Consider the following 27,650-nt stretch of genomic DNA (forward strand, 5'->3'; position numbering starts at 1 on the left):
CCAGTCCTAAGTGAGTGAGTCCTTCCCCGGGGGTGGCTTTGTTCATATTTTATTTAGTGCACTTAAAGTGACATTTTCTACAGCTGTCACAAGTGAGGTGGCATTTTCTGCATGGATGTTGGCCCATGCAGGGAAGGTCCCCAGCTGGAAGATGCTCTTGGCCCATGTGTTCATAGCCAAGCTAAGAAGCAGAACTCCCATAAGATTCATGAGCAACCCAGTTCTTGCCTACAAAAGAAATACAAAGACAGCTGTTGAGTTTAGGCTGGACATCTACAGCATGTGAAGCATGAAGCTATTTGAATGCAAACATAATAAAAAATGGAAGGCTTAATTGCTGTTAATATTAGCAACATTTTAAGCAGGCTTAAAGCCACAAAGGCCATTCTGCAGCTGCTTACCAAGCTTTGATCCATCAAAAACATTAACATCTGTTTTGCCTCAGGAATGTGACCAGGAACTGGGACTAAGCCTAAGTTTACTCATAAGCTTTGTTTCACTGAGCTGGGGAAAATTTCCTGCATCCAGAAACCTATGAAAGTTGAGCTGTTGACACTAGAGAAACAGGACAAGGGGCTGGGGAATGCTGACCACATTCAAGACCACTTTTGTCACCATTTGGAACCATGGTGGCTCCAAATTTCAACTTCATGCAAGTTCCTTCCTTCAAATACTGTGCCTTCAAATACTGTGCCTTCAAATACTGTTGAGAACAGTATCAGACTTCTGTCTTCTCTTTTTACTACATATTGAGTACTAACAATGCAGAAAAAAAACCCTTCTTTAAACACTCAGGCTGATTGTCTTCATCATTTTATGTATCTAAAGGAACTTACCATATCCTTGACCATCAAATGTCCAGAGGAAAAAGCAATTGAGTTAGGAGGTGTTGAGACTGGCAACATGAATGCATAGGAGCATCCTATAGTTCCTGGTATCATTAAATAGAGGGGATTCACTTTCAGACGAATGGCCTGGAAAACCAGAAAGGAACAGAAATTCAGCCTTGGGGATTTGAGCTGCCAACAGATGAACCAAAGGATGCAAATAGCCAGTGTGCTGTGCACAGCCCTATCCCACACTCTGTAATAACTGATCACATCTCTCACAACAAAGTCTGAAGGATTATTATCCTTCTGTGCCCACATTATGCTACTGGACTTGCTTCTTCCAAGGTTTTTGAAGAGCCTGAAACCCAGGAGTAGGAAAATCCCCCAGTGCCTGTCCCAGCACAGACCCAACACAAACCTGCCCACCCGAGGGGCAGGGAAAGGAGGGGGCAGAGGAGGACCTGCTCTTGCCATGGGATGGCCTTACCAGCTCTGCCAAGACAGGCAGAAAGATGATAATAGTGGCAGTGTTGCTGGCAAATTCCGTGAACAAGGCAATGACAACCGTGATGAGGATGACAGCCACAGGAGGTGGCACACCCTCCAAGGGATGCAGACGGCCTCCTATCCACACAGACAAGCCAGACTCCTGCAGAAAGGAGAGTAAAAACAGGAGTCATCCTCCTGCATCCCTGCAGGGGAACTGGTCCTCTCCTAGAACTCATCCTCAGGGTGCCTCACAGCAAGCAGCTTGCAAGAAGTTGTAGCCCCCTTAGCTGTCTGCTGTGTATTGTTGTCACTTGGAGTTAACAAATACATCCTTTGAACGTGATAACTCCATTGATACAAGCTTTCCAAAGCCAAATGAGAAGACCAAGTGACTCCCTGATAAGATCCAACCCTGCTGGGCAGGATGATGCCACATGGCATCTGCTGTGGGCTCACCTCACAGCCCTTGGCCATGGCAAAGCCTCCTCCAAGCAGCAGGATGATGTTCCAGGGCACCGTCTCCTGGGCCTTCCTCCAAGTCAGCAAGGGCTGGGTCTCTGTGTTTGGTGCTGGGCAAAGAGGAAAGGCCTGTGTCAAACACCCACCCAAAGAGGAGCATCAGCCATCGCCTGACTGAACAACACCGTGAGTCTGACAGCAGGGCTCAAGTTCACTGACCATGGGCTGCTGATCAAATACACACATGGAGTGTCTTGAGTTAGCCAGCTAAAGCAGCATTGAGCTTAGTATCAGATGTAAAAATAAAAATCCAAAAACATTCTAGCAGTAAAGTTTTCTTTGAGGCTTTCTCGATTTAATATTTAATATTAAGTTAATCTTCTCTCTGTAACAGACATAAACGGAGGTCCATAGAAGGATGAAATTTTCTGCCACTTGAATAAAAGATGTTATTCATTTTCCATTTGTTATTCAACAGCCAGTGAGTTTTACAGCAGAAAGCTCATTTCCCCTAAAAGCTATTTCTTAATACGTGATAAAGTGAGCTCTGTTCTATGGAAGGATGCACTAACGGAACTGAAATTTTCAGTTGAAAAAGGGCACATATTTTATCCACAGGAGGCCTGATAAAACATCTTCCTGTGTATGGACAACACAACAAATGTGCATAACTCAGAGCAGCTGCTATTTTGTTCCCACAGATCCCAGGCGATTCTCCATCATCCATCCAAAGGCCTTAGGTACTTCTCCCCATTCAGATAATCTCTTATTCCAAGAAGTTTGTGAATTAAAATTTGTATTTCATTGCTCCTCGAGAGGATTGACCCAAGACTTCAAAACCTGCTGGAGAGTTTGAGTTTTAGGAGTTCAAATTCTAAATTATTCTAGAAGCTGAGGAAGAGCACCTATACCTGAGAATGGACAACTAGCCCAGCTCTGCCCTCTCAGAGGTCCATGTTCCCCTCAAAGGACAGGAGCTGTTGGGAAGTCAGACACCAAACCTCTGTTCCACCACCAGGTTTGCTGTGGTAAATGAACACCCATTTCAGGTCACTTCATCCCACCATGGCATCAACCCTGACAGCTTCATGAGCAACTGAGTCATTCCTGCCACCAGCAGCAGGGCAGTAGCTGGTACTTCAGATTAAAAAGAAAAAAAAAGCCTCTCTAGGATCAAATGGCACCTTCAAGCCACCCTGCTCCACACAGACAGTGCTGCTGCAGCTCCACAGGGGGATAGCATTGCCTCTTGCCCCAAACCTGCCCTGCCAGCACAGAGTCCCTGCTTGGAGGGGTCTCCTACTCACCTTTCAAGTCAAACCACCACCTGAAGGAAGGTTTTTGTGAAGGGAAGAAGAACAGTATAATCACAATGGTGATTCCTGTCACCGCATCCGAGATAAACCTGTCCAAAAGCAGCAGAAACACTTGTAAGAAGCACAAGCCTGTAGAATTACAAAGTTTATGAGAACGGGGATTTACCAAAGAAGATTACAAGTTTCCATCAGGTTTGAATAATGTTTGTTGTTCACAGTTCTTTTCTTTTATAATTCCCTGTCGAGCTACATTTCTACCATGGGCTGTGAATCCGCAGAAAAGCTGCCCTACAAAAGTAAAAACCAAGATCTAATCCCCTCCACGCTGATGTTTTGGTTTTCTGATTGCAGAGCTATAAGGACAAGTTTCCTGAGCCTGTTGCAGGGAGGAAGAGAGACAGAGGCCAAACCATCTTATTCATATGAACTCTTTGCAAAATGCTCAAACTCTCAGGTGAAAGGCATGCTCCATCCAATAAAAAACTTAATTTAAGCACATGTTAAGTTTAAGGAGTTATTAACTGATGAGGAAAGGGTCCATAACCACTTTTTTATATTAAGGAAACATTTATCAAACTAGGATTTTATTTGAAAAAACCCATCAAACTATGAAGCTCCCTTCTTTTAAGAAATAACAGCACCTTCTCAGAGCTGTAGCATTCCCTTACTGCTGTATCTATTCATCTTCACAAGGTATGATTGTCACAAGGGACACGAACTTGGCAAACAGACAAGATAGCACTCAGAATCAGCTCCTGCCATCTCTCTTCAGTCTTCAGACCACTGGTGAAATCAGTGGATTGCCTAAAGAACTCAATATTTCACTGTAAATATACCTATAAACAGCATTCCCAATATTAAATGCTACAGATGGCCTCAAACAGACACATCACAACTTCCCACTAGCTTCATGCATCTCCTTTAGGAGAGAGAAAATGCAAATCTGTCTCTGCTACTTGATGCTCAGTTAATTTATTCCAGGAAATCTGAGTAATAGTGTTAAGCAACACGATCAGAAACTCAGGAATGTCAATGACTTGGAAATGTTACTGCAAAATGGCAGAGTAGAAGGAAAATAAAGTCTTACCCTGGTGCAAACAAGCTTGCCCAGCCTGGAATGAATTTGGGATCCCTGGAGAACAGCATGATTGCAAACATGCAGAAGAAGAAGAAAATTGCCTGTTCTGCAAACCTGGAATGAAAAGCAATGAGGTTAAAATGCTAAGGTGGATCCAAGCTAGGACAAGTACCAACTGCTGCTGCAGCATCTTGGCTGAGAAGTGAGGCTGATTTTCTAAAAACAGCTACAGTGAAACATTGGGACAGATTGTAAATCTATTTGCAAATCCTGGTGTTTGCCAGCAATACTCTCTCACTGGAAGACACTGAGTAGAGGCAAGGTGGAGATCAGGAATGCCACAACAGTGGGATGCAAGGCTGACCCTCTGGTGTGGCAGAGGGGAAGGGCCAAGCAGCTCCTCATGGTCATTCCTCTGACCACGTCCCTCCAGGATGGTGGCACTGCAGCTCAAGCAATACAAAAGGATGATTGAGATTCAAATCATACATGAGACAGAGGAACAAATTCCTCCAAGGTCAAATTCTAAGCACTGTCCCTTAGACACATGACAAACAGCAGGGTAAAAGGCAATAGCATTCACTAAGTATCTAGTGGAGTTAAGGTTTAACCAAGGTTTAAGATGATGTCTCAAAATTCTATTTAAAATCTCTCTGAGCACAAGCAAGGGCACATAAGCCCTTGGGAAGAAGCTGCTTGAGCTGATTTTTAGTTATGGGGTTGCTAATCAAATTGGTAGAGCTCAGCTTAATGGACTTTCCCACTCCTAGATCTCAAAGTGGGACTTTGATTCTTTCAGAGACATTTTGCAGGCTGCTCGATAATGTACTGAATGGAACAAATAAACCAATTTCTTTCATTTACAGCGCAGGCACAGAGAGCTGTCTTTGAAGAACCACTCCATGTTCCACACAACAGAAATAATTACAATGTCGATAGCAGGACACAAACACCACTGGATATTCACAGCATTGCCCTGAGTATGAAAATATTATTTTACAGATGGGGAAACACAGACCATTTAAGGATAAACCCTACAGTTTCAACAGTAGAGTTGGCTGCCCAGAATATCAGTGGATGGTTGAACATATGGAGGGTTGGATTTCTGGAGATACTCAGTTTTTCCTGCTTCCCTTTTTTTTTTGGCATTTCTCAGAAGTCTAAAACTCATGTTTCTTTCTGCTGGTGCCTTACTCCAAAACATGATCTCCATCCACAGTTTGTACCAGCTTTTACTTTCCTCACTAGACTAGCATAGTTGAGGGAATTATTCAGAAAAAATAATTTGATCCATGGCATGGATCTGACTTCTTCCTGTATACTTTCTCCGGGCTTTAAGATTTCTTTAAGTATATCCATAACCCATATGATTCATATCCATAATGTGATTCATCAGCCTTCCCAGCAAATGCCTCCTGCTTTGCAGGACAGGTTTGCACAAACCCTTGAAATCCAGCCTGTGTTGGTTAGCACTTAACACACACAGAACTGGGTTTGTTCCTGGAGTAGAAAAATCATAAATAGTATTTAATCAACCCAGCATTAATTCCCTCTGTAACAGGAATGTTGTTTCTTCAGAAGATTTGAGTGCAAGCTGCTATTTGCAATTATTCACACAATCAAAGGTGAGGGGGCTGGAGCATGCAGAAAGCCAAGTTCAGCAGGTTACAAACAGATAAGTAGAAATATAGGTATAATTTTCTTTTAAAGGCTCCATTCCCCACAGTCCTCCACTCTTATAACAGGATATTTCCAAACCCACGTAATTGCTGTCTCATTTCTATCCCAGCTTTACAACTCACTTTGTTGGGCCCAGTTTTTGATAGTCCTCCTTTATCACCTCCTTGGCTCGGGCTTCTGCATCCACTCTTATATTTGACTTTTTTGTTTTCCAGCCCCTGCCAAGAAACACAATTATATTTTTACATGCATTTTTACATGCCTTTGACCTAAGTGACACATAAGAAATAATGTATTTCCTATGTAGCACATGCAGGACTCAGTGTCCTTCTCCAGCACCTGCTCTTCAAGGTTCAAAGAGCTGCACATGTCTGGCAGCTCATTTTGTGTTACCTTCAGATTATGAAGACTAACAATGAAAATCTCTGCTGAGAAAAAGATAATAAAGCTTTTATATATATATATATATACTTTGTCTCTGCATTCATACAAAAGAGACCCTGCAGAGGTGAGGAAGTTTCGTCTCATTTATATTCTGAACTGTTTCCTCCAGCATGGGCTGTGATTGCCAAATTGCAGTCCCAACATTGCAGGATTTCCTTGTCTTCCTTCCAAGCAAGTTACCTACTTGGGCAGAATGACTAGGAATAGGGTGATACAGAAAATTAATCTGTCCCTTCATTTTTCAAGTCACTTGTAATTTCCTGGGTGATCCCAGGATGCTGCTGAGGATCAACAAAAAATGTGAGGAATTTCTAAGTGGCCAGGAATGTTAATGTGCTCCTGGCTAAGCCTCTTAGCCTGGCTGCACTGACTGCTCACAGTTTGCTCCTTTGTAGCATGTGCATACAAATGATATATTCATATCTTGCACTTCATCTCCCATCACATTCCATGACACTGAACCTGGTTGCTAACACTGCCTGTGACCTTGATTAAAACCACAACCCCAAATTTCTGTATCAGATGCATCTGCCCATCCCCATGGTCCCTGCCCTTCCTTAATTCATTTATTGTTTCAAAGGGTGGCTGGATGTTCTGTAGAGATGAATGGTTGATCATTCAGAAGCTCCTGCATTTCAAGTTCCTGGCTCTTTAATTTCTTGGGTTTTGGGAGGTGTTATTAACACCTCAGCCAGCCCATGCCTCATTCTTTTAATGCCTTTTGGATTCAGGAGAAGCCCACCTGCCCGTGCCGTGCTGCAGGCACCCAGGAGCTGCCCACAGAGAAATCCAGCCACCATCCCCAGGCAGCTGCAGCCCAAGCAGGGCTCCCGTGGAGCCTGGGCTGCACTTGAGCTTTGCAGTGTCTCACCACGGGGGAATTGCGGCATCCACGCCGGCCCAGGCATCCCAACAGAGTCAGCCTCGCGCTGGGGACGAGCCAGAGCAAACACGGAGCAAACACGGAGCAAACACGGAGCAAACACGGAGCACCACGTCCCTGGGCACCCCAGCAGCTCTGCTTTGGGCTCTCCCTCACCTCAGGGCTGGGATGTGCCGTGCCCAGCCTGTGCCAGGACACGGGATCCAGGCTCAGCCCCGCACAAGCCCCGGCACATGGTGAGAGCAGCATGGGAGCCGGCCAAGTGTGAGAACCCCGGGTTTGGTTTGGGGTCTCGTGTGGTGGTAAAGTCTCTCCACCAACCCGTGCTCCCAAAGAAAAACTCTGCAGTCTCTTGTTGTTCGGTCTCAAGGCAGTTTATTGCTAGTTATCTAACAGATTATGTTCTCGGGCTGTGGCTGTTTGATCAGCAGCCCAGGCAGAGACGCACACACTCCTGATATCCTCTCTATCTGCTGTCTTCTTCTCTCTCCCCGCCCAGGGCTGCTGCTATCTTTTATAAGATATATTACGTATAACATGTTTACAATTATTCCCCAATACCTACTACCTATATTACCAAGTGCTTTTCTACTCTAAACCAATCTGTGAGTGCCAACATCACCAAGAACATGGAGGTAAGGAAGAAGAAGGAGGAAGAACAGGAACAGCCCACTTTTCTCCATCTTAGAACTTCTGACCCCCATGTGCAAAGTAAAAACCCCCCTGTATAATACCAAAAAAATTTCCCCTCTACTTTGTAATTACTTTTACTATACTATCTAACCCTTTGTGACTGCTTGTTCCACCTTCAAAGTTGGTAATTTATTCCATGGCTCAAACTCAAAATCTCAGCTGTTTCCAGCTGCCTGCCAGGGTCTAGAATGCCTCTGACCAAGGCCTGGAACCTCTAAAAATGTCTGAGAGACATTCTGAGTTCCCACAGCCAAGCACCACACAGCAGCACGCAGAGCCCCCTGAGAAACCCCACCAGCAAGGCAAGGACAAGCCTTTGGCATTTTCTGGATTAAAACTTTCCCACTGATCTTTTTTTCCCTATGTCTGAGACAATGTAAATATTTGGACACCTGTTCTCCTTTTCCCCCTCTCTCCACATTTGCATTTTAAAGTCAAAACAATTAAAGACTTTTCTAAATATCACGAATTCTGTATGGTCCCTGGAGGAAGCAAGACTCTGATTTTGTTACCATCCCTTGTGAGAGCATGGAGGGGGAAAAAGTTCTCCACATGAGCAGCAGAGCAGGGCTGCAATCGCTTTAGGCTGTGCACACTGAGGGGTTACATGTGTCCAGCAAAAATTTACCGGAAAAACATGTTATTCTCAGTTACAGATTAACACCTTGTTGTAAAATTAAGCCCTGTTCTGAAGTAATCTGTTCCAAATCCAGGTTTTTTGCCCCAAGAAGGAATCCTGTCTCGTTCATGGGGAACTAAGATTTTATCACGGTCTTCAAACCTAGATCCTGCTTTTGCTTCTGTCATTAAAAATCCACCATTTACCCTCTATAGGCCAAGGTCAGGCAGTAAAACAACCTTTAAAAATTATATATGTAACTGAATGAATATAATGCATACTGTGGAGACGTATTTCAATTGGATAAACTATATGTAATAATGAGATATCTTTAAAACCTTCCTATTCTATATCAGCTTTTTAAAAATAGATTACTTGTTATGGGATGGGCCTGCTAGAGTTAGTTCTAATTTTCCCCACTTTCCATAAGATGATCCTGAGTGATATCAGAAAAATTAGGATGAGAAGCATAACGAATATGCATTTTATAATGCTAATATAACCAGACTACATATATGTATAGTGAATATCAACATACCTCAGGTTAATTCCTCCATACAGGATAGAGATCCATAGCCATCCCATGAGAAGAAAAATCAGCATTAAAGGAAATGCAAACATAAACCAAGAACCAAAGTTCACCACATCACATTCTGGAAAATAACTAAGCAAACGGGAAAAATCAAGTTAATGCAAGATGAGAAAGCAACCCTTCCACCCATGGGTAAACAAGCATCTGAAATCAGCAGGGAAATATCCCACAAACCTGCCCCTGTGCATTTAAAAACTGTCCCGGTGCATGCCTCAGGAGTTATCTGGACATAAGGAAATGTGAGGAGCATCACGTGGGGACAACTCCCAGGGCACCCCCTGCCACCCCCATCTCACCCAGCCCAGCTGTGAAAGCCATGAAAGGAAAAATCTGGAAATCTCCCTCCAGCTGGACAATGCCATCAATGCAAAGATTCTCCTGAATGCCCAGGATCAAATCCTGCTGCAGAAACTGCTGGAGAGTCTGGACATGAACCTGGCAGGGATGCTGCAGTGCCCAGGACAGGCTGTATGTACTCCTTGTAGAGGTGAGCAAAAGTAAGAAATACCTGTGGGCACCTGGGCTGGCACAAATCTCTGCTCCTGTGCACATAGGAGGAATATTTTATGACTAAGAAGTAGTGGGTTCATTATTTTTCTTTCTCCCATACAGCAGTAGCTACAACTGCTCACAAAGCACTGCACAGTCTGCTTGATCAAAACAGTTACCAGGTTAATTGTAGGCGTGGAGTCAAGTCCCATTAAATTCAATGGGATTAAAAGCATCAGTGAGGTGAAGCACACGTGCTCCAGTTTGGCTGCCTGCCTGGCTATGCTGGAAACCTGCTAACTAAATCTAAGGCTGGTGCACTCCCTGCTTTCATTTCCCAAAACATTCTGGAAGGGCATGAATTTTCCAAACCAGCACTCAGCACAGAAAGGAATTTTCTGCAGGGATGAAGAACATATCTCTGTCTTGCAGGATTTACAAGGATCCCCAGGACAGCCTCCCATACCTCTTCAGCTGTCCCAGAAGGATGAGGTTTGGTGCAGTTCCTGTTAGCGTTGCTGTCCCTCCAATGCTGGCTGCATATGGGATTGAGATGAGGAAACCTTTCCATATGTTTGTTTTGTATTCCTCCTCCTTCTTTAAGTCTGAGAGAGCATCACTGGAAAGCTCCTTCTCCTCTGCCAGATCTTTGCTTTAAAATAATCCAAAAGAGAATCCGGTGAAAGCCCTGGTTTAAATACAGTGCAACTACTTCAGAGCCTTGACAGAAAGAAAATTCCCAGTTTTTAGAAATCCAAGCTCCCTGTGTGTTCAAGGACACCTTAGCAGCTCGGTGCTGCAGAGGGGTCTGCTTGGTGAAATGCCACATGGGACTGTCAGCCTTGCAGAGGACAGAGCACCCTCAGACCCATCCATAGGAGCTGAGGGTGCCTGTGCCTTGTCCAGACTCTCAGCAGCTTGTAACACTGAGCATAAAGTCCACAGGACTGCCAAAAGGAAAAAGAACTAAAATTTTATAGATTTGAGGGAAGAAACATCTGTTTCTGTATTCCTGAAAAGATACTTCCTCCCCATCCTTGTTAGCAAAGCAGGACCATGGCCAGTGTGCAAATCCTGGGGGGTTTTACATCATCAGCTTCACACATTTGATGTTCCTGAGAAAACCAAGGCACAAATCTCCAGCAAGAGACACCTCTGACTATGATTTCAGAATGGCTGAAAAAAACTTCTGTAATGATTTGGACATGCAGAGGGATGCTGGACACACAGAGGAGGGTTTTTATCATCAGGCTGCTAGTGACCGGGATGTTCGGTATAATCAAAACATTGCAATGATTAAATTTCAAATTCCTACACTTGGTCTAGCTCAGGGGATAATTCTCTCTTAACTCTCTAATACAAACTTTATAGTTAACTTACTCCTCAGTACTTGCCAGAAACTGCATCTCAGTTGGTACAGTGTAAAGTTTATTCTGCTGTAAAGATGCTGAAAAAGAAAGATGATGACTTTAAAACAGTTCAAATCATCTAGAAAATTCTCCTTGAACCAAACAGAGGGACAGAGGAAACAACTACCATCTTAGAGGAGGGGCTGTGCGAATGAAGGGTGAGCTCACACCAAGGGGATGGGGTCAGGAGCTCACACCTGGCAGGGATGAAGGAGCCCACCTCCTCCTGCCACTGCTCCAGCCCCACCACAGCACCCAGCTTCTCCTCCAACACCCAGGCACTTGGTCCCTTTACAGCTTCTGACACAAGTTGGCCTTTGGATCTTCTAAAACAGCCCAGATTTCCAGGGTGTCCCTTACCAAGTCATAGGTTGGGGGTGGGTTTTCTTGGGGGAGGATTAACCTCAATCATTCTTAGGAAGGAGCACTGTTGGGCTTTGTTGTATCTGTAAGGCATTTTCCCCAAGGCACAGCAGGAGCACCTCCTGTCACTGAGCTTCATTCCCATGGGGTGAGAATTTTACACCCTGCAGACATCTAGTGCGGTCACCATAAGGCTGTAATTCCTTCTTTAAAGACAAGTGAGACACATTTGGGGATTAGGTTTTGTACCAGGTTCTCCAGAAGCCACCCTGACAGCAAGGACCACTCCAAGCCCGTCATCCTCTCCACAAATGCCAGACCCTGCAGGCTGAGCAGCCAGTCCCAGTAAACTGGGAGCTGCACACCACTTGACCACACCAACCCATGGGAGAACCCAGAAATCAAAAAACAGAAATGCAATACAATCACTCTCTGTTACCAGACCTGACATTAAGGCTCGTGGCATTTGTGGTCATGGCTTGACCTCCTGAAATTGGGAAATGTGCTACCAAACTTCATTTTCCATGTTCCTCACAGGACTGGAGCACTTGTGAGTTTTATCCACCTTCAGCCCAGGTGGCCCTTCCCCACCCCTGCTGGCTCTGCTGCCTTTCCTTGTCCTCTCTGCATGGTTTTGGGTCCAGAGGTTTGTGTGCCTGCACTTCCCTACGCTCTGCAGGCAGCTACATATAGAGCCCAATTCCTGGTACTGCCACCTAAGCAATCCCCAAATTTCCTTGCACCCCTTCTTAGCCCAAAACCCAATCCCATTCCACCCAATATGACCTAGAGATCAAAAGCATGGAGAGAAGCCAGGGGTCAAAGTCTCTGGACTCACTCACGTGTGCACCAAAGACACTGTGCTCATTCCAGCTCAGTGAACCAAGGATTTTTGCAGTGTCATGTTTTACACATGGCTAATTTACTGAATTGGAGTTAATTGGCTTGGATACACACACGCTGAGCTTTCATCCCAACCTTGCCACGATGAAGGGATGTAATTAGAAGGATGAACATTAACCCATGGTTGACTGCTGTCCCTCAATGGGTTTAGCCCAAAGGCTCTTACACTTCTGTCCCACTGAAGCCCAGTCCTGGCTCTGCAAAAACCTTTCATTCTACTTCAACATTTTAAAATTTTTTCCCCAGCTAAACTCAGATTACCAGCCAATCTGGGCAGGACCCTCTATGAGTAATCTTTCAAGGAAGGATTGCAAAAGTAACCATGCAAAAGAAAGCCAGGCATACTGTAGAACTTTTCCTATGAAACTTGTAAAAAAGGAATTAAAAATTATTACAGGTCCATAAGCCAGAAAAGACCAAAGGTAACAAGAGTTGGACCCAGCTGTGCACACCTCTCACAGAGCAATATGAGGATTCTGTGGCCATTTCACCAAAATACCTCGTATACCTTAGAGGCAGAAATGCTTTTTCTAGATAATTTTTGCTTTAATGACATTTTTACTGTTTCTAAAATGTTGAGAAGACCTGAAAAGGACTATTTCCACCCACTGAGGGATGCAGGCAGCAGTGCTGTGGCCACACCCTGCCAGCACTGCCTGGGATTAGGCAGTCAAACCAGGCAGCACTGTCCAAAAATGCACATTTCCCACCTACCCCTTTAGAGACATAATTTCCAGGTCTGTGACTCAGTTACACCTCAAGCACTGAATGCAGTTTATCTTGAATTTGCAGAATAGTCTCTATGAAGGAAAAAAAGAATGGAAATATTTTCTTGTGATTTTTGCCTGGAGATATTTAAGGTGCTCAGAGAAACGAAATATTGCCAATGAGGGGTTAGTGGGCAGAAGCAGGAGAGAGGTCAGGCTCATGGGCACAGCAGCTTCCAGCTTGTCACACACCTATTGCTGGAGATGTCAGACAGAATTGCAGGGCTCACCTCCAAAAGTTCTAGAAGCTGAAAAATGTCTTTTGGTGTTAAATATATAACCCTGCTTCAATCCACCAGAACCAGCTGGGACTTCAGCCACCCAACCTCACTACCTGCTCTCCTGCATCAGAAGCCAAGTGTGTGAAAATGAACAAATTATTACACTCAGTTTTAGCTGTCAATGACAGAAGAACGTAAATATTAGCTGATCTATAACATAGTTGAGCATGGACATAAGTGATCAAAATCTTGAGATTCTCTCATCAGGAAAAAAGTGTCATCAGCTGATCAGAGATAATTTAATTTCATGCACCGTGTGTGTAAGCAAAGGCCTACCCAAAACTGGTTTCATACACTTGTGAGATATTTTGCTGTGAGTCAAATGCTTTGAAATGTCACATATTCCTTATTATATTTTAAATTGTTATTTTTAAGCACCCAAATATTTTTTAGCGTCATGGACTCTACCACAGTTTTATGAAACAAAGTCAATTGGCAAACTGATCTTATCACATGCCATTGTACAAATTTTCTTCCACATACATCTCCCTTCAAAAATGAATCTGTCTTTTTTGGAGTACAGGTCACAATTCAGATAGATTATAAACATTTAATAAACTATGAAATGAATATACCTTTTTCTCATCTGTACATCTCCACTCCTAAGTGTAACATCAGATTCATCACTTTTGACTGAATTCAGGTTTAGGGCTTCCTTCATGGAACTCTGCTTTGCTCATCCATTCAGAAAGATTATAGAAAAGGATGAGTCTACCTTGGGACACTGAAGTTCAAATAAAAAGTCTACATAAAAATGCAGATTTTGATGTACAACATGTACATTTTATAGGTGATTCCTCCTTCAATTTTATCATAAAGAACTTTCAAAAGCCTTTATCTCAAAAATACCCAAAAGACCACACAAAAAACCCCAAACACAACCACACCATCACATGATATTTGCAAAGCATCACTTTATTCATTCTTCTACCTGTGTGCCCCTCCCTTGCCTTTTCTGGTTTCTCTTACCACTGCAAGTGGGAGTCAAGGATGTTAATTCTGTGCTTAACAGTGTCTAGGACAAGGTGGGAAATCTTCTTTTTATGTGCTCCCAAGCTCTACTGTATTTACAGCCACAACTGCACAGTCAGTTTCAGAGGCTGGGGACAAAAAGGTTAAAAGCAGACTGACAAAACACAGAACAGGAAATTACAGCAAGGAAATCAGTGGAGTTGATTTTAACAGATGTGAATAGTCAAAACTTCATAAAGCAAACATGATAAAGCAACCTGGAGTGCAAATATCTCACAATTGCTAAACATCAATGATGAATGATTAACTATATCTTTATTAGATGTGCACATGTGTGAGCCTTCTTCTGGGGACTCCTTTATCTTCCTCAGGACTCATCAGGAACTAAGAAGCTATTGCTTTTAAATCACAGAGGCAGATGAATTACTAATTAGTGCAAGAAGAAGCAGCAGCAGAAGAAGCAGCTGTGACTATTGCTCCAGATATCAGCAATAGCTGCAAAGGGAATGTCAGGATGTCATTTCTGGATTGCTGTTTCTCATCACTGCCCAAAGTTTTGGTTAATGGCTTATGAAGAGAGGGCTGAAGGAAGCCCTTACCTGGCCACATACCCCTGACCTATCCTCAGCTTGCTCAGGAGCAACACCAAACAGCAGCATCAAGATGGAAAAAATCACAAAGCACTTTATAGACAGATATTTAACCTGCTAGCCTTCCCTTGAGTCCTTGCTTTCTCCTCCAGCTCAGGCTCCAGTTCCATGGAACAAACAGGAAAACAAGAACATGTGCCCCCAGTGCACGACAGCTCTGTGTGCCACAGGGAGGGACCCAACTCATCACCTGCCCTATCTACAGCCCTCCCTGGCTCCAGCTATCCCCACAGCATCCCTACAAATCCCCCCACCACCATGCCACAGAGCTGGACTTCAACAGCAGCAGGTTTATGGAGTAGGCTGGCTGGGCATCACCTCTTTTTGGTTTTCCAGGCCACTCACAAGCATTGCCTCCTGTATGACATGAGAAAAGGGTAGGATAAAAGGGAATTTTCTGCCAATATTCTTCCACCATGGGAATAAAGTGTGCAATAAAGTGGGACCAGCCCTGAGACCAAGCTGAAAGCTAATGAACATGGTATTTGTGCCAGTGAAGTCAAAAAAATGGGGCAGATTTCAGAGCAGCAGGGCAGACCTCAGCTGGCTTATACTACTGCCCTGTCTCAATTACCTTGGTTTTCTTCATTTTCCCTGTTCATATCCTTAGATGTGTCTTTGTCCCCAAAGAGGCTTTTTAAAATTGCATTTGCAATTGGAAGCATCATAGCAGTGGAGGCAGTATTACTTAACCACATGGACAGGAAAGACGTTGTCAACATCATCCCTAAGATTAGTCTGAAAGAGAGAAAAAAGGAAAAGCTGAATTTCTTCCGTTTGGCAAGGTCTCTGACACATTAGGAGGAAAAGCTCATGTGCAGAGATAACAAAACCAATACCAAAAAGGATTTCTATGACTCTCCTGGAACTGGATGGAGCACAAGTATGGGGCTGAACCAAACGATTCTCCCTGTGCTGCACTGGCCCAGGGGCAAACAGCTGAACAAACACAATAAGCTGGAGAAAAGGAGGAGTGGACAGCCCCCACTAAAGCAGCAGCTCAGCAGAGCCTCTTCCCAAGCCCTGCAGCTCACATCCCCAAGGAGAACCCCCTGCTCCCATAGTCACCTGGCTGGCTGGACTCCCACCAACATCAGCACCCGGAGAGCAATCCTGCGGTGTAAATTCCACTCCTCAATGGCCGAGGCCATGATTAAACCACTGAGGAACAGGAAATTGGTGTCTAAAAAGTATTGTGGGCAAACTTTGTTAGATGGGAGGATCCCCAGGAAGGGAAAGAGGACGATGGGCAGCAGAGCTGTCACAGCCAAGGGCAGGGCCTCGGTGCACCAGTACAGGGCCATCAGCAGGATCACATAGAGACATCTTCCTTCCTGCAAAAAGAGGAGAGGAAAAGTGAGATGTGGCATTATAGAGACATCTTGTCACTTGGAGACACTTAAAGAAGGAAAATGCTCCAGTTACTCCCTTAAGGATACAGTACTTCTCCCAAATAATTTCCATCAAGTACAACATCTTCCCCCCTACATTGTGTAAGGGGTTCAGGACTGATATGAGACCACAGCAAAACCAAAATCCTCCTTGATTTGATGATCTTCTCACGTGCTTGCAGGCATCAACCAAGGAATCTTTGGAGACCAGGAGCTGTCCCACAACAACTGCTGCTAACATGCTCAGGTGTCTGGCCCATTTGATGTTTGTGCTTTCCCTCCAATTTCCACAGACCACGCTCTGCACAGCTATGCAAAAACAGCCTCGGGAGATGCACGCTCCCCACTTTTGCAATAGGCAGCACTCAGAAAGGTTTCTTTTCTTGGATCAGAGTCTCCCAAGAGATTTATGAGAACCCATTCCATGGCAACTGATCCCAGCCCCTACGGAAATCAGTAAATCAAGGACCCGGTGTCACAGCACTTCCGCATCGCCCGGCATCACCCTGGCCTTGGCCAAGGCTGGCAGAAACCCAGTGCCATCCCTCCACCCAGGAGGCACAAACCAGACCAAAGCCATTTGTCACAACAGCCAGGGCCAGGACAATGAGCAGTGGAAGGAAGTCAGGAGAGCAGCCCCGAGCCCGGGATGGGGGAGCCCAGCACAGAGCTGGGCCCGGGCACGGCAGAGCTGAACAGGGACATTGTCAGCAAGCACAGGCAGGGTGCCCACAGCACTATAAATAACTGCTGAGAATCACTTGGAAGCCACAGAACTATTTATTTTATCACTTTTCCAGCTTGTTGAGCAGGTTGAATTGCTACTCAAAGGCACTGTGTCCCTCTGCTGGGACCTTCCTCCCCTGGATTGAGTCTGGGCTTCTGAGGGGGAGATGATGGCTCTGCTCCCTGCCAGGGCTGGGAACAGCGAGGGCTGGGGAGATCCATTTTGGGATAATGTGGTCTCAGCCCATCATTTGAGGGTTCAACCAGGCATCAAAGCAGGTACATCACAGCCACCACCTGCCTGTTCACCTACGAACAATTTGCTGCAGGCCTGGGCTGAAAGAGGTCAAAACCAACATGGATTTATGTTTAGTACATCTGCAAGTCAGGATTTGAAAGGTGGACAAAATGATAGAATTTCTGATTTTCTTTTATTCACAAGGGGTCCTGCTAGCAAGGCCCCAGCACTTCAGTGTTCGTGGAAACATGAGCACAGCAGAAGTGAGTGTGACTTATTTTTCATACATTAATTGTAGCGGGGTCAATGCCTCGCATGAAGTGCCCAAGACCTGGATTTAAAGATCACTTTCAGACCTAATTTTAGGTGCCAGTAAAATGACATATGAGAGTGTATGAAGCAAAACCCTCAGGCTCAGCTCAGCCCTGGCACCTGGCAGCTCTCCTGGGCTCCCCGTGCTTCATTTCCCCCAAACCAGCAGGACCAGAGCAGCAAACCTGGCAGTGTGAAACTTTACAAAAATAAAGAATCATGTTTTGAAGTGTTTGCCACTAGATTAGTAATTTAATTCCTGTGCCAACTGATAATTCCTCTTTACTGTGGTTCTTTTTATACACCAAACAAATAGCTTTGTTCTCATTAAGTTCTTTTCCATTTGATTTCCAAAGCCATATGGATAATTTTTTCTCCCACTGGCAAAATATTCTTCAGTTTCCTGCAAGGAAAGTTGCAGCAATGTCAACTTCAAATTAAAGACACTTTAGCTCTTACAGGAGTAGAGCAACTGAAAACATTTAACAATGATACAAGAGCATATCAGTGAAGGCTTTTATTGACTTTACAAAATAGATGATGTACAATTTAGAAAACTAATTATAAATAATGGATATTTATTCTCCAGTGTATGGAAAATGTTGTAGAAAACACTGCAATGAGACACAGCATCAATTTAATAACTCCTCTTCACTGCAAGATCAAAAGCCAAGGGGTAAAAATGAAACAAGGCAGAAAGAACTGATATGGGAAAGGCTTCCCTGAATTTTTGAAACCTACATGGATCAACAGGAAATCACTTGAAAGCAGTAGTGATGTTTATCCAATTTATTCCACCTTAAAAGAGGACAAATTGCAGCTATATTGAAAAGGTTTTTGAGATAGGACCACCATTGAACAAAAAAGGAACAAGACCAATCCACAATAACTTCAATTTCAACCTAGCATTCCCCAGAATGAAAAAAAAATCATCAATAAAATGGAACCAAACTCTATATGAAATGGAAAGCTTTTTGATTTCAAGATATTTTGCAAATGTTAATAAATTGATGTCCCCAGTGTTTGGTATGTTTGGTTAGTACACAAACAATAAATGCTAACAAATGTCAGGAGAATGGTCCTTTAGGGATTTGGCCAAGGGTGCCCCTGGACAGGGTGAGCTGAGCTCGCTGCTCTGTGTGGCACCATCACCTCCACATGATTTTTATCCTTCCATCCCTTGGCTGCATCCTTGTCAAGGCTCCTTCTACTTCTTGTATCTCCCTGCAGCTGTGTATTTATATTTTCAACAGAATTCTACCAAAGTTCATGGTGGCACATATGAACTTTAAAATGGATCTTGTGATCAGGTTAATTTTATAGCTATTTAATGATTTCCAGGAAAGCACTTGTGGCTCTGGACTGCAGCATCTCTTCTTCCTGTTGCTCAAGAGCCTTGGGATCGACCTCTGCCCCTCCAGACAGAGATCCTGTCTTTGCTACACTCAAAGCACTGGGGATTTTCCACCCTGGGGCACCTGCTGAGCTGTGGCAGAGGAAGCCAAGCCACGAGGTTGTCTCCCGTGGGCAGGAGACCTGGCGGTGTCTGGGAAGGGCAGATGAGGTGCCCCAGGGAAAGGAGGCTCTGGCAGGGAATGTGGGTCAGGTAAGGAGAGCTGGCTCCCCAGGCACAGCACTGAGACACAGGCACAGCCACCAGTGCCCACTGCCAGCCTGAAAGGGACACCAGGACCCTCAGCTGGACCTTGTTCCCCATCAGACCCAGCACCCACAGCTTCCCCACCCAGCAGACTCAGCGCTCAAAGCAGCTCTACTTTGGCATTGCCAAAATTTGGGTTTTCTCCATCAACCCCTGAATGCTGCATGGTCATCACAGCCCCATCAGCCCACACAGGCTCCCCCACCACCCTATAACCTGGTAAAAGAGTGGCAGACAGGACCTAGATACCAATACCAAGAAAGATTTTGGCTGAATTGGAGCCCTTCTGTCCCTCTGCTATCACAAAGAAACATCCTACCTGTGATGTACAGAACTACCTGGAGCAGGAAGGTGCTGAGTGCTCCCATGTCACAGCTGTAACTGTGCTACCAGCCCCACTGCCTGTTCTCCAGCAGAATGGATCTGTGAATCTGATTTCTACTAACCCAGCTCCTCAAGCATTATGTAATCTGGACTCAACCCAAGCCCTGTTTAGCAGCCTCCCTGCCAGTGGAGTCGTTTTGCTCCCACTGGCTATTTGCAGAGTGGCTAGAAAGGGGCCATTAACACAGGGCTACAAAGCTGCAAGAGCTTCAGGGCATCTATTTTCCTCTGCTAAAATGACATAAAGCTTATTAAACACTTATAGTTAAACTTCTTGAGGTATTTTGTAGTTGGCAAAAATAATCTGTTTTAAAATGAGACAGCTAAAGCTCAGATGAAGTTGGCAAATTGAGTGTGTTGGCAAAAAGTCACCAACTCAACAAAGAGCAGCCTGGTAGATTCTTCACTGCTCGTCAACTTTCACTCATCCCATACACACAAATACCACATTAACCACCTTGGCTGTGGGTAGCCAGTCATGTAGCTGTGTTGAGCTAATTACATATTATGATCTCCCACCTTTATTTTTTTTAATACTTCGCAAGGGAGGTTACAGATCAGCCTGGCTGACCTGATGCTGTGGTCAGCATCCCTGGTGACCTCCATCTGTACTGAGGCTTGTAGAAATACACCCACTTAATTGGTACAGAACAAATTCTTCAGGCAGCTCTTGCAAAATTATTGTATAGAAGTTGTCAGTATGTGTAGATTTTAAAGTAAACAGGGTTAGATGTATGAAATGTTAAATTTCTGTTTAGTTATTATCACAGTAAAGATATTTATTATCAGTCAATTTCTTTCTGTAGGATTGCGCTATCAGAACTTGGCTCAGTATAGAACAAAAATGCTTCACTGAATGTGGCTTTTTCTTCAGTGTCCATCTGGCAACAGATTACAACATTTGTGTTCATCACCCTCAACTCCCTGCCCAGGAATTTCTTCCTCATCTCTTTTCATAGGACCAGAGAAACAAGTGGTTTGGAAAAGACCTTTACAATAATAGAGTCAATCATTGGAGACACAGACAGGAATCAGGCAGACATGTTTTATATGCAGTCATAGTTTCCAATTATATTAACTCTTGTCAATAAAGACTTCCCTCTCCCAAAACCCAAGAATTGCTGCTTTCACATCCTCCCAGTGCCAGCTTGCTCTTTGGCAGGCTGGCCCTCTCTGCACTGAAGCTCACAGAGGATGTGGTAAAATGTAGTCACTGCACTTTCAGCTATCCCACTCTTTCCCCACTGAAGTTCTTTCTCTCATCTTTTACTGACCATTGCTTCCCTGACCTTCCCAAATCACCACTGACAAACACTGCAGAGATGGACTTTGTGTGTGAAATTTAAAACCAGGTTACAATCACTTACTTCTCCTGCCAGGCTGCTCTCTAGGCTCTCCCTGCCTGTCCATGCTCCTGCTGTGCTCTCCAGCCAGGATCCAGCTCCCCTCCAGCATGCAGGACAACCCACTCCCATCCCCTTTGTCTACATTTGCATCACCCCTATGCCCACAAAGAGCCCTTCATGCTCTTTGCTTTCCAGTGCAAGCAGTGCAATTTTTCCTCTGGAAGATCTTAAAGTCTCCTTGTTCTAACCAGGAGGACCCATCACATCCAAGTTAATTTTAAATTGCTCTATGGCCACCGAGGAAGTCAAGTCTGTTTTCTGAAGGCACTGGGCCCTATTTGCCTGCTCAGAGCTCCTTTTAGCAGACTTGGCTGCCTCAGCTGTTACCAGGCCAAGAGGCTGTAGACATTGAGTCCATTAGAAGCTGTTGGAACAAGCTCTTTGCACAGCTCATTAAAAGTGCCCCCATGGCCCTTCCAGCAGAACAGTTCCTCCAGCCCCACCTGCCCTGCCCCAGCTCTTTGCAATCATTCACAGCCCTCTGAGCAGGGGGATTGCAGGCACTTCCACTCACAGGACAAATATTCAGCCATTTCAGCAGCAGCCAGAGCGAGAGGTGACACAGAGACCCTTGTGCAGAAAGCTGGCTCCTGGGAAGTGGCTCCACACAGGGCATTTCCTTCTGCTGCCTGATGTGATGGACACAAACCACTGTTCTGGACACAGCCTGGGGAGCACAGCCTGAGGTCTCAGCAAACACACCCACAAAGCAGAAATTTCATTTATCTATTAAGCAGAAAGGAGGCTGTAGACAAAACCATTTACACCAGTCTCCCTCTACACAACCACCATCTACAGAGGCCATCAATAAAAAACAAGGGCAGTTAACATAGCAGCAGTGCCAGCCCTGTCACCATCCCTCTGTGAAGGCACTCACACAGGGAATCCAGAGAAAAACCACTGCAGAGTGACAGCTGGTAAGAGCTCTAATCACAGCTTGAAGATGTGGATGCTGGAGTCCATCACCAGTAAGCAAGAGCAGACCTGATGGATGATTTTTCTTTTTTGTGTTTCCAGGGGGATGTTACTTAATTGTAGATTTCCCTGGAAAACACACTGCACCCACAGCACAGGATATCACTCGGAAAGGACACACTAATCCAAGGAACCACAGTCTGTTGTGTTCTCTTCAGCTTTAAGTCATGAGTTCTTGGTCTCCAGATCCAAGTGAAATGCTGCCCTTGAAATCAAAGCTGAGGTGGCTTCTTATGGTGGAAATCCCTCAGGAGATTAAAAATTCTGAGTGTGAGAACAGATTTTTAACTTTGACAGAGCAGGAAATCACTGCAGAGGTGCCTGTAAGATACATTCTCACAAGGGAAGGCTCATCCTGAGACCAGCAGAGGCTGGTCCTCAATGCTTCTTCTCTCCTACCAGTTTCTGTTGCACCATGCCAGGCAGCATTCTGACCATCCCAGCAGGAGCACAGGGTTCTCCAGCTTGTCCAACACCCTCATGTTTCAGATGTGCAAGCACCTGGCAGCATCACGGCTGTTACAGTGACTGCACATCACGCAGGAGTTCCTCCTGCCCCAGCCTGCTGTCCCTGGATGCCCTGCCTGGGACAGGCTCCCAGGAACTCCAGCAGCAGCCCAGTCAGTTGAGTTCTTGCTGAGCACCTGCAGCAGCTCTCACGACCCAGGAGAGCCGAGGCTGGGCTGGAGTCCCGTGGCAGGGCAGACCACTGACCTCGATGCAGCCATCACATGCCAGGACAACTTCCACACTCTGCCACCCCTGATCCCCTGCCTGCTGACCCCTCGCCTGTTCCTCCCCCCTGCTGTTTTCACAGTGTGGTTAAAAGCATAACCTGCTCCTTCTTCTCCCACAGCCCCTCGCACCTTGGGCTGCAGACAGGGGGTCAGGCAAGCTCCAGACGTCAGAACTTAATCCCCTGTTGATGCAACAGCAAGTTTCTTTTCTTGTTGAACAAGTGAGAGAGTTTAGTGTTGAAACCCTGGATGAATCATTGACCCTTGAGCATGAACAGATACAACTGTGTACAGGAGTTAGCAGCTACAGGTTCCCCCCTGTGCCAAACCTTGGGAGAACTTGGGGAAGCTTCAAGCAGTTTGGACTTGCTTGAAATGCTCACTCATGTGAGCATCCAGGTTTTGACAGGTACCAGCCAGTGCCACTGTTACCACCTGAGATGCTTTAAAGCCCATGGAGGATGAAGAACAGACCCCAAGGAGAGCAGCAGAGCAGCCAGCTCTGCCAGGGTCTCCTTCCATTACCACAGCTGTATCCCTGCTTCGCCGCCCGCTCAGCTGCAAACATTTCCATTTTCCCAATACCATTTTTTCTTCAATAAAGCAGCATTGATCAGACCACCCTGTTCATGAGGTCGTCCATGGACTACACCCTGGAGTGGACTACGAGCTCACTGGAGGAGCTGAGCGGAACTGAGCAGCACCGTTACACCACATAGAGATTTTTTAGTTCTGTACACATACAGAAACCCCTTTCCTGAACATCCAAATCCTTGTACAGCCTGTGTGACACTACACATTTCTACCAGCACACAGAGCACCTAGATCAAGGCCCTTCCTACAGCACTGGGCTCATCTGTGATTTGGTCTCACAATTAACCCTGCGCAGACCAGACATGAACTTGCACTTGGCATACAGTGCATCTCCTCCCTCTCTAATCCTATCTCACAATTTTAGCAAGTGCCAAAGTCAAACAAGATACTATTAAAGACACTTGAAGTCATTTGTTCAGCTATTGAAAATTAATGTAGAAATGTAACTATTCAGTTATGAATCCACAAGGGAATTTAGTACCTGTTGTTCAATGTATTTTCTGCTCCTTGAGGCAGACATTCAACAGAGTCCTAGTCATAACTCAGCCAATAATATAAAACAAAACAAAAAAAAAAAACCCACAAGTGACATTAAATCCAAATAAATGTCTCTTTTAATATATGGTGTCCCTAAATAAAGCAATGGTCAATCTATATTATTTTTTAATTTAAGAGGTGTGTTTTATATCTCAAAGGAGAAGGTTTCACCTGACAAACACTGAACAGGCAGAACTAAGTACCAACTTTGTGTCCTTACAGCACCTAAACTATTCTATACTTACTACATACTGATCATTACTTATTTTCTGATGTAAAAAAAAAGTCATTATCAAATGGATCTGAGTCAGAACCTGAGGGTGTAATCCTGCTCACACTGAAGTCAACGGTGCAAAATTCCACAGTGTCTTAACCGCCCCGTGGACTTCCACCCAAGGCTCAGAGGTTCCTGGTGCACAAGAGCTGTGCAAAAAAATCCTCCAGCCCCCAAAGTCTTGCCGCGGATTGCTTTATGTGCAGCTCATCACATGCTAAAGCACAAACCTTAAGAGGAGACGGGTTTCCACATTTACAAAGCACCACTTATCTTACTCGCAAAGCCTTTTCAGAATGGGCACCGCAGGTCCCGCTGAGAGCCGCACCGCGGTGCGGCGGCACTCGGGGACCCCCGGCACCCCCAGCCCTGCAGCACAAACAGCAGCGCAGCTCCGCAGGTCCCTGTCCCACCACTCCCATCGCTAAGGGCACGGGCCAGCCGTGCCAGGCAGACCCTCAGCACCGGCACTTACCTTCTACCCCAGCTCTGCAAAGCCCTGCCCTGGGTGGTGCTGGTCTTGCCTCAGCGTCCCCAGATGCCATTTGGGCGCTACTAATAAAAACTATACGGCACTTGGGTATCAGCAAGAAGCACTGATCATTGCCACTGAGCTTGAGCTGATACGATCCTCCCACCTCCCAATGTCTATATAAGAAACACTAAAGATAATTCCCGTTATCTATCCCTTCTTCCCCCTATAAACCCGACATGGCCGCAGGACGCCCGCTCCATCCGCACTTTATGTTGTTGCAAAAGTGTGGCGAGCTGTGCAGCTCTGCTGCGTGGTCAAACGCTGGCAGGCAGCGGGGTGACCCTCTCGAGAGCCGAGGGCGGCTGCTGCTGAGGCGAGCGGCGGCGCGGAGCGCCCCGGCTGCGCGGCCGGCCCGCGTCCCGCAGCTCCAGGGTGGAACTCCGCTCCACGCACCCGGAGCTCCCGGCGCAGCGTCCCCGCTCCGTGCCCCGCTCCGTGCCCCGCTCCGTGCCCTCGGCCCTCGTCCCGCAGCGGGGGTGCCCCCCCGGGGTCCCTCGGCGGTACCTTGGCGGGGAGGCTGAGCAGGACGGGCACCAGCGCCAGCGGCGCGCACAGCAGCACCACGAACCTCCGCACGCTCCACGCCTTCTTCACCAGCGCCCCCAGCGCCGCCATCCCGCGCCCATCGCCGCATCCACCGCCGCGCTCCCGCTTTATCCCCCGGGAACGGCCCTCCCGGTAGGCGGGACCCCCCGGAACCCCCCCGGGAACCCCCCGCCCTTCGCCGCCCCGCCGCGCCCACCGGGAGGGGCCCCGCACCGCCCCACGGCACTGCGCCCCGCTATACCGCCTCTCACCCCCAAACCCGCCCTTTAGACGGCCCCTATATCCCCCTCCTTTCTCCCATCTCACCATTTCCCACCCTTTCTTCTTTTCCTTTTTTTTCCCCCTTGTTAAAAATAAGCAGACACAACCAAACAAAAGGTCAGCGGTGCAGAGCGGGATAGAGCCATGGGAAATAGCAGAAAAGCAAGAGGAAAAGTCTTGGCTCACAGAAGTGTGAGCCCCAGCAAGCAAGCGACGAGCCTTGACTCTACCCTGGGTGTTCTATCGGGCTGGACCTTAGGGATGCTTCATGAGTCACAAAGAAAACACAGAAGCTGCCCAATTTGAACACCGAGGGTGGATTTTCTTGCCAGCTCTGCCCTGTATCGGGGCCATCAGAAAGAAGATGGGGGAGTATGTGGGGCAGGACAGGATCCCCTCTCCTGACCGCAGTGAATCTCAGCAAGTGCTGCGGAGGCTGCCGGTCTCGTCTGAGCACAGTGAGAGGCTAACAGCCCAGGAAACCGAGCTGCTCCACTATCAAGATGAGCAAGAGATCAAAGCCAAGGTAGCTGCTTTTTGCACCGCCTGGGTTCTTGCAATTGAAGGCCAAACAAAGCTGAGTGTGGGGAGAAAAATGGGAAAGCAAAGTAACACCCTTAGTACTTCACGAGCATCCTCTGAGTGCCATGTATTGACAGATGTATAAAACTCACATTCAGCAGAGAAACCTCTCCATTTCACAATTAATCAGATATCTGGAGAGTTACTTCCCTTTGATACCATTTCCTAGATCATCAAAGAAGTTGGAGTCAAATGCATTGGATTAAAAAGCAGATGTGAGAAAGCCTCATCCCCCTTATACAAACCATTAATCACTAGCACACAGGGAACAAGAAATTAGAATGTGGAGGAACAACCAGCAATAGAGACAGGACTGTGTCCCCATCTGGAGGATGCTGCTCCTGGTCTGGATCCACCTCCTCCGTTCCCCTCCCTCTTCTTAACAGCATCTATGTAATTTTGCACAAATAGTAACAAATCGGTTAATGCCCACAGCCATCCCGGGCCGAGGCTAAAGGGTGGCGACATCACCACTGCGGCTCTTTTCAAACAGCAGAACGGACACAAAAGCTTTTGCCGGGCACTGCCGGGGGCCGCTGGCAACGCGAGGATCCGGCATCCGCCTGGCGCCCGGCCCCGCGGCTGCCCAGCCCCGCTGGCAGCAGCACCTTCTCTCGGGGCCCAGGAGAGAGCACAGAGCTGGCCGAGAGAAATCCCTGAGGATTTTTATCTTGCTGTCCTTTAACTGCTCAGCAACCTGAATACAAAATCACCATGGCCAAAGGAAATGATTAGGAGGTTGCTGTGCTGCCTCGATGCTACAGCGGGCTGTGGGAGCAGAAGCTGCTTCATCACTCGGGTAGTGGTGCATGATGGAGAGGATGGACAGAGGGATGACTGAAAGCAAAATTCACGCCAGTAAAACTATGCAACTGCTTAAAACAGGTTCAGCTTACCCAAAATACCCATCAGCCAGAGACTGGGAGCCCGTGCTTCAGTTCCACATGCCAGACCAAAGGAGCTCTACAAAACTTCTCTCAAAATCAACCTTGAAAGTTAAAAAAAGCTTCAAAACAATAACAACGGGCACAGTTTGTTCTTTCTCTTACAAGGATACACATTTCTGGCAGTGTGCAGGGTGAGGGGACGGGCAGCACGATCCCCTGCAAGTCGTGGCTCACGCTGGGACAGTCCCATCCCCAACCCCAGCCGGCCCCTGTCAGCTCAGCAGGGCAGATGCTGGCTCAGCCTTCAGAGCTTCCCAGCAGGGGCTACATGCTGGTTCTCCCGGCCTTCGGCTGGGAATTAACGTTTAATTAGTTTGGTTTTTTGTAAACTCCATCTTTATCACCCTCATTTCCAGTGCCAACAGCAGCTGCAGCTGCCCTGCCTGTGCTTTCCTTGCCATCACTGGGGTCAGACCACTCCCAGGCTATTACTTAAAGTAAGTTTATTTTATTGCCAAGAGAAAGGTGCTGTGAAGTGCCCAAAGGGACCTCTGCGGGACACAGCTTGTGCTTGGGCTACGGAGGGGCTTTATTTATCTGTAGTGACCCTGGGTTACAAATGAGCTTTTATGCTTTTATTGCACTAACTTGGTTTTCTATCAGCAGTGATGAGAGAAGAGGCTTGCAA

The 27,650-nt window shown here is 46.2% G+C and overlaps 1 protein-coding gene and 1 long non-coding RNA gene across 3 annotated transcripts; both read right to left on the bottom strand.

Annotated features, from left to right (window-relative positions):
• Positions 1 to 33: 33 nt before the first annotated feature.
• SLC13A3 (solute carrier family 13 member 3) lies at positions 34 to 27,134 on the bottom strand. 2 transcript variants are annotated; one of them, XM_077787016.2, is made up of 13 exons: positions 26,972 to 27,134; positions 15,986 to 16,251; positions 15,492 to 15,655; positions 10,953 to 11,019; positions 10,039 to 10,224; positions 9,030 to 9,155; positions 5,975 to 6,070; positions 4,182 to 4,286; positions 3,086 to 3,183; positions 1,776 to 1,888; positions 1,318 to 1,479; positions 837 to 974; positions 34 to 228 (listed from the first exon to the last, which is right to left on the bottom strand). In XM_077787016.2, exons 2-13 carry the CDS (start codon positions 16,219 to 16,221, stop codon positions 43 to 45), a joined length of 1,677 nt encoding a protein of 558 aa, XP_077643142.1. In that variant the 5' UTR covers positions 16,222 to 16,251; positions 26,972 to 27,134; the 3' UTR covers positions 34 to 42. The 2 variants fall into 2 exon arrangements, with proteins under 2 accessions (XP_077643142.1, XP_021396592.1); XM_021540917.4 differs by lacking the exon at positions 26,972 to 27,134 and adding an exon at positions 25,191 to 25,353.
• On the bottom strand, positions 17,847 to 25,180 carry LOC110476168 (uncharacterized). Its single transcript, XR_002466376.4, has 2 exons — positions 19,564 to 25,180; positions 17,847 to 17,987 (listed from the first exon to the last, which is right to left on the bottom strand). It is a non-coding gene; the product is annotated as an uncharacterized LOC110476168 (long non-coding RNA).
• Positions 27,135 to 27,650: the final 516 nt, after the last annotated feature.

The sequence above is a fragment of the Lonchura striata genome, chromosome 20 (genome assembly GCF_050655825.1).
Source record: "Lonchura striata isolate lonStrDom1 chromosome 20, ASM5065582v1, whole genome shotgun sequence".
In the NCBI taxonomy this organism is placed as follows: domain Eukaryota; kingdom Metazoa; phylum Chordata; class Aves; order Passeriformes; family Estrildidae; genus Lonchura; species Lonchura striata.